The sequence below is a fragment of the Rhodnius prolixus genome, unplaced genomic scaffold (assembly GCF_049639745.1).
Source record: "Rhodnius prolixus isolate KJV_2025 unplaced genomic scaffold, Rpr scaffold_12, whole genome shotgun sequence".
In the NCBI taxonomy this organism is placed as follows: Eukaryota; Metazoa; Arthropoda; class Insecta; order Hemiptera; family Reduviidae; genus Rhodnius; species Rhodnius prolixus.
In genome coordinates, this window is record NW_027411635.1 from 7061690 (window position 1) to 7069257 (window position 7568).

General features: G+C 33.3%; 1 protein-coding gene across 1 annotated transcript in view; it reads right to left on the reverse strand.

Moving 5' to 3' along the window:
• Myo81F (unconventional myosin 81F) overlaps positions 1-7317 on the reverse strand; it is a 33819-nt gene extending 26502 nt beyond the window's left edge. Inside the window, exons 1-6 of the mRNA XM_074142738.1 lie at positions 7090-7317; positions 4789-4895; positions 3001-3063; positions 2030-2282; positions 1055-1245; positions 301-519 (exon numbers count right to left, since the gene is read on the reverse strand). Of these exons, the coding sequence (XP_073998839.1) occupies positions 301-519; positions 1055-1245; positions 2030-2282; positions 3001-3063; positions 4789-4895; positions 7090-7102 (846 nt within the window). The 5' untranslated portion in view covers positions 7103-7317. The remainder of the gene's footprint in view (positions 1-300; positions 520-1054; positions 1246-2029; positions 2283-3000; positions 3064-4788; positions 4896-7089) is intronic.
• Between the last annotated feature and the right edge of the window lie 251 nt (positions 7318-7568).

The window sequence follows — 7568 nt, forward strand, 5'->3', positions numbered from 1 at the left end:
AAATGGCTTGAGAATAAACCAGAATAACATTATTGGTAAAAGATTAATCATCTAAAGAATGGGTCACGTTCTACCTTCCCAAAGCCTCTTTAGGCCGCTTCGGCAGAAGATAGGCTTCTAGAATAATCCAATACCAATTGAATCCAAAAGAACTTAATGCATACAGCTAAAGTTAATTTTGTTTTCACTCTAGCCGATCCTCACTTCAAAAAAAAAGCTTACTGCTAATGGAAGAACTATTCAAGAAAAATTTCTTCGTTTAATTTTCAACTTACATTAGAATAAATAATAAATATTTACCTCAAAAGATAAATTTCCAAGCCATAATATTGCAGACAGTACGCTAAAAATCCCATCACACATATTCAATGGAATCCTAAGTACATTAAATGCTAAACGAAGTCCATCGAACTTTCTCGCATCGTTCACTCCTTCAATTTTAATACATCCCGAGCGGTTCAGATACTGAAAAGTATCTGCAGAGTTCAACATAAACTGCTCCGCAAGATCCTTGTTACACTGGAAAACACATATTTTTTAATTTCCAATATGGAAAGAGGTTCTTGATAATTTTTATTATTAATAACAGATAGGAAGGGATTAGCTGAGTGGTTAGCGAATACTGCATTCCAACACGGTTCGAATTCAGCTGCTGCTGGTCCTCAGATTTATCTCTTCCTAGGAGCTTCTTACAGCTCACTGTCCAGTAATAGAAAGTGTTGTCTGTAACAAGGGAACACTGTTCGGAAGCCTGCAGTGCACTGAAAGAAGCTCCGGGCACCAATAAATAAAATAATAAAAAGTTTTGTGTTAAGGAAGAAATACTGCGATCAAGTCCAATTTTCCAAATTGGGTTTAAAGGACCCCTGAGGATTACCTTTCTGGTTACCTTGACAAATTTGACCGAGATCTGATGAAATAGAAGCTAGCACCCACACGGAATCCCGAATTTGAGACGCAGAAATTCAAACAACGTAATTTTGGGGTAAATTCGATTTGCGAAAAAATTGGCTCGATCGCAATACTAAAATTCTCGAAAACTAAATAAAACTACCTTAGAACCTTCGACGAGTTGGTAAAAAACATGATAATTTCGTTCTCCGACACTTTGGAATGTTATCCGAGATTGTTCTAAAAGATAATCTTGTATGATGCAGCCTTTTATCATCCATTTATTATCAAAACATACTTGCATAAATTTTCCAAATCTACTAGAATTATCATTTCTAACAGTCTTTGCGTTACCTTAAGAGAACATAAATGAAAATAATTATTAGTTACACTTTTTTAACTCAATTTAATTTACAACCGCCTGTTGGCAACAAGTAAATATGATCAAGAAGAAGAAGAAGAAGAAGAAGAAGAAGAAATAAATTTATTATTTTGGGACTTTTGCCCCAAATACTAAGAATAAACACATAACACTAGGAGGCCGTATTAGTTCGGCCAAACTTTTAAATGTTTATAAATAAAAATAAGTATTTACGAAAATAATAAATTAAAATTAATAAAATAAAAGAATACAATTATAATTTTGGAGATAGCTGGTTAGAAAGGAGATAACTGAACAGAAGGGATTTAAAGATGGAAAGGGTAAGAGAATGACGGACAGATGAAGGTAAGGAGTTCCAGAAAGAGTTAAAGACCACAACGCAATGGTGCCCGAAACTTTAAGATTTTTTTTTTTACATTAAGACTTTCTCTAGCTATTCCGGTTAATTTTTATGTTTTTATCAGCTGTTAGAAAATCACGTCGACAAGAAACGGTTAAATGTAATTTGTAATCGAATCGAAAATTAGAAACAAAATATTAGATTCGTATAAGTCAACATGGAGAAAATGTACATTATATAAAAAACCGCAAGTTTACAGAAAATTAAGTCGCAAAGTTGCGCGGGTGCACTCACTAATACTAGAGAGTTTTCTCTAAATTCAAAAGTTTTTAAAACCACTTTTACATAAAACAATACACCAAAAATAAATCCTCCATAATTTCCTAAGTACATTCCCCTTAAAACTTAACACAAACCGAATGCTTCCAGAATTGTATTGGCCTCTAGAATTTGCTGTTCCACCCATGTACTGACGTTGCTTGTAACCAGACACAAGTATTGCAGTATGAATTTAGTGGCCTCAGTCTTGCCTGCTCCACTCTCTCCAGAAATCACACATGATTGGTTTTTGTCCTCAGTCTGAAGGTTTTTATAAGCCGCTTCAGCCAATGCAAAGACGTGAGGCTCCAACGCTCCCATTTTACGATTGTGATATTCAAATACTTGTTCCTAAATCAATGGAAATCATTTTTAGTAAAATATTTAGTATTCAAGTTTTTAAGGAAAGATGCAGAAAAAGTCAGTATTTTTGGAGTTTTATTACAATAAGTATAAAAAAAATGTTAAAGGTAGAGTGAGACATTTTTAACCTTCCTGCAGGTTTTCTACAGCTTCTCTTAAAATAGATGGAGGGATCATGAATGCCCGACTTTGCATTATTATTGTGAAGACTCATTTCCTTTCTGTAACTATTAAACAATCTATCCAGCACGAATCGATAATGCATTGGCCTCCTTTATGAATTTTCAAGTAGCTCACGAAAGAAAAATACGCAAAAACGTTTGTTACACCTTTATAATTCATAAATGTTTTTAATTTATCAATTAGACTAATCGCATTATTTCAGAGGATTTAAAATAAATGAATTATAATTAGCAATTGAATGAACACAATTTTTATTTTGTATTTATTTATTTATTTTTACCGTTCTGAATGAACCGCCGATAACTTAAACGTTTAAAGTCACAACTTTATTGCAAATTTATTGTTATTCAAACAAAATAAAAAATTGTGATAGATTTTTACTTTAATTTCGGTCCGCGCTCATACACTCTACCGCATATGTCGGCGACAACAACTCTAGAATTATTGATTTAAAAAAATACATAAAATTTAATAGAGTATTTAATAATTTAAATAAACTACAATTTTATCAATTAATACTTACGGTGCCATATATCTCGAGATCTTTGTAAGGGTTCACAGACACAAGAATGGTGCCAGCATATGTCTGCTCTCTTCATTAAGGAAAACAAACCTTGAAAGAAAAACTTATACACTATTTCTTTATTAAAACTTCAATTTTTCACAAATGAAAGTGCCGATTTCACATTAAAAGTTTAGGATGTTAAGTTTATTAAATTACTTAAATAAATTTACTAATAACGGAAACTGTGTTGATTCTATAGTATTTAGAGGATTCACGTTGTGCCTTTTACATTATTGAAATCAACTTCACAAATTCTCTAAAATAACGAAAATTGTTTTTAAGCTGTTATTGAGAAAACTTCCATGCCTGAATAGAACTCTAGAGAGCTACACTAAAAAGACTACTTTTCCTCTTTTTTTGTAAGTGATAAAATTCCCAAATTTTAGCTTAATTTTATTAAATTCGGCAGGATTGCAATGGCATCAAATGTTCGTTATCTTATTGTAAACAACTTCAGCCTAGACGAGTGTACCGTTTTTTAAAGAAAATGTTATTTCATTCAAATTTTATGTAAATTTGTTATGTACCCGTAAATATCTTTTGATTTTATTATAAATGTTTTCCCAAGAAATGTTTTTTTAGGAGTTCTTTGGGGACAGCAACTCAAAACATCTCTTAAGAGATAATTCCGTCGCCCAAACAAATCAAGTTGTATTGAAAGCATAGCTTATACCAAATATAAAAAAATCTGTAAACCGGAAGCGAAAAATTACAAATAGAGTTTAGGTTTTAGCATTTTCTGGAAAACGACTTTATCGATTATTTCTAAACTTAGAATGATAATTTCCATAATGATAATTATTGAAATATTTATCTATTACTTTTATTTATAACATAAAAAAATAAATAAATTGGGTTAGTATCCTAAGAAATCTATGACATTAATGTCAGATGTATGTGTGCATGGGTGCCTGAACTGTAAGACAATGTCATGATGGACATCTTTCTCACAGACATCAAAATATGTAGATACTACTAATGAAAACTCCAAATCTAATATCTAAACGACTACAATATCTTCTCTTACATAGCAGAGTAAGAGAAAGTGAAAATCTTAGAAGAGATAGCAATTTATTACTTACCGCCAACCTTATAAAGAAGGTAGAATCGTACGTTTCACCGAAATGGCATTAAAGCTAAGACGAATTAACCCTTCGTAGAAAACCTCTTCAATCAATTTTCAGATAAAAAAAAAAAGTAACCAACAAAAATGATAGGTCTTTTTTATCTGATTAGTTTCAGAATGCTATGTTTCAAAAAGTCTTCTAGTATAGTTTTTGAAAAACATGAGAAAAATAAAATAAAAAAAAATTAAGAAATTCACACCAAGTCGTTTTCTTCCATTTTAAGATTTTAGCATAATGTTTCCTTTTCAATAACAGATAAACCAAGATCGATGAGATAAGAGGGAATGAGTGGAGAAGCTACTGGCAGACCTAGGACCTAAGACTCTGTCTTGCTGAGCAAGATATCGTGTGTGGAAGCCAGAAAATTCAGCGTGCCGACCCAGCTCGAGTGACCACAAGAAGAGAGAAGCATAAAATAATTAAGATAAATCAGCATAAGGTACATCCGTCCATTGCATGATAAATAGAACTTTAAAGCAAACTTACTTGATACCATTACAAAATTACTATCAGCCTTTTCCTACGAAGGAACCCAGAAAAACTAGAAGCACCCTTAAGAGATCTATTTGACGTAAACTATCACTCTTGACTTTTTCCCGTAAGTTATATTAAAGGATACGTAGATGAGATCACGTGTGTACCTGACGCGCAAGTTATTATTTATTCTCACTTCATCAATATCAGAGATCATAGTCATATCTGGCACCCCGATGCCATCTCCATCCACTGCGAACAGAAAACAAATTAAATTGAATAATGAAATAACCATGATTATACTACTATTTTTCGCAATCCCCTGAAGGGATGTGAGGAATCTTCATCAGGGATCGGACGTTCCCAGTTATCCTTATTGCATGCGCCAACTGCACTCACACTCATATAAGTTTAGCGTATTCACACACACACACACCATTACAAGTCACTCTAAAATAATTTAATGGATCAGAAGGAGCTTTGGTTATTGTGGTCCCTCCCCACCAACCAATAACATTTTCTACAAATGTATAAAAATAAATTCCATTTAAAGTAATTTTTAAAAATGAATTACTAGAAAATAGAGAATTATAAATTTCTATTTAAATTATAAAACCTCTCAGGAGTTGGAGAGAGGTGTTTTGGTTCCATGAAATGGTTATTTCTAACACTGTTTCTCCTGAGGTTTCCCTAAATAGCCTGGGTAGTTAACAGGGGTATATAAAAACGAAAATTAAATTTTTCACAAATATAACCGAGTTATAGCATATAAATTATTTCATTTTTTAACCTGAATTATGTCAATTGTGGTACAAGTAAAACTAAAAACAAAATTTGGCGCATTGTAGATTAGCTCCAAATAGTGTCCCCCTGGATAACGATACGAATCACATTCCGCACGGCTAGATTATGTACATCTGCCTACTTTGCAGACCGATGTTATATATAAAATGGACTACCGCCCTCGGACATTCTATTCCCTAATAGAATAAAACAATGATCATACCCATTGTTTAGAAAGGCAAAAAATCCCCAGAAATGAGAAGTTTTCATCCCACATAGTTCACTAGTGTTTGCTGAAAGTTGGTAAGATGATTAAATTGCCAACAGACATTTTGCATTGCCTTAAAACAAAAGGCTTTATCTTAAGCAGCAACCAGGCTAGTTACACGGAGCGAAGAAATACCATGGAAAAGCAGCTTAGACTAGCACTGGAAATTCTAGACGGCAATAAAAAAAGGAAGAGTTTCTAAGCAGGCTTCACAACTTTAGACCTCTTTCGATCGCGACTGGAGAGCTAAACTGTGACAAAGATTTATCAAGCTTAAATTTAAGCACCTAGAATCCAACCTTAAGCACCACCTGAGGATCTGTGGCTTTACAGCGAGTATTTTGTGTGGGTACGTTAGGAAGAAGGTCGTGGTGGCTAAGGCTTTCAAATTCTACGCATTCAAATATTGCCTTGGAAGCTACTTTAAAAGGAAAGTTGCTAATTTATTTTTTAACCTTCTCCCAAACCTTTCGCACCCATTTGCTGACTGAAGGTAGAAATAAGGAGTAATCTTTTAAAATGAACACCTTGTAGCGCTGGAATAACCATTCTCGTGTAGGTCAACTTGAACTTCAAGAAAGTCATAAAGATAGGAATGGTCTGACAGTAGTTTGTAAGCGGATAAGAAGAAATCCCAGCACTGAAGAACCTTCTTCTTTGGCATACTGTTTTTCATCTCTTATCTCCAATCACACTTTAAGCCCACTCTAATGGTTATAAAATGGACATCTACATTTAGTTTTTTTATCCCAAACAATTAAAGAGCATGTTTTGCATGAACAACGTAAACACTTCTCTGAATATTATTATAACCTTTATTTGAAAAAATACAATAATACAAGAGTGACAAACGCAAAAGGTATACAGCACTTCTCTGTATACAATTAGTGCAAAAGTTCATACACTGGTTTCCTTAATTGGAATTAAAGAACAAAATTATAAGTTCACCTTAATAGTGTGACACTATGAAGTACTTTAATGAACCTGGTAATAACTTAATAATATTACTAAAAAAAAAAAAATACAAATAATTTGACAACTAAAAATGGGTTTATTTAAAATAATTAATTAGATCCAGTTTTTTACAAGACAGATTTCATTTTAATAGGAAGTGTAATTGGAATTCAGTACACACTTATTAGAAGAGGTATGTGGCCTTGACAGATGTTGCACTTCCGATTATAAAAACAACTTTTTGTATGATTTTAAGCCCACCATAATGGATTCGCAAAATATAATTTTCTTTCTAGGTGGTTTTTCGTTTTTATTTGTATTTAAAGGTAAGATGTATTGTTCCTGGCTTATAAATAATTTAATTTAAGCCCATACTAGTAAAAGAAAATAAATATCGCCGGATAGTAGCGGAAGGTTCTAAATACATTACACCTGACTTACCTCTATAGGACATCGTCAAGCTTGGTAGATGTTTACCCTTAGTGGCCAGATGAACTACACGGCATTGCCGTAAAGATAAGTGATGTAAAGTAAAAGGAAGTCTTCCATTGAATTAGGTTTTAATACTTTTAAAATATCACTGACATGTACGGCAGACTAGGGCTGGACACACCTGCCCAACACAACTTGTGCCCCTCACCATCAGATCGGTTACCATGGCAACAATGCGCCGATTGCCAGCAGTCAACCAACTGCGCCCTGCCGGCTTCTTTGCCTACTACATTCATCAGTATCACCACAAAAAAAAAAAGGAATACTGGGGCAAAATAATCAGGCCGGATCCTCATACTGCTACTGTTACAGTTTCATTATTATTATTTTCTAACAATGCTGTCAACACCATATTTAGATACTGGCAGAAGGTGCCGCAACTATAGTTGCAAGTTCAGGACAAAAAATTGTTTGTACACTCTAATGTC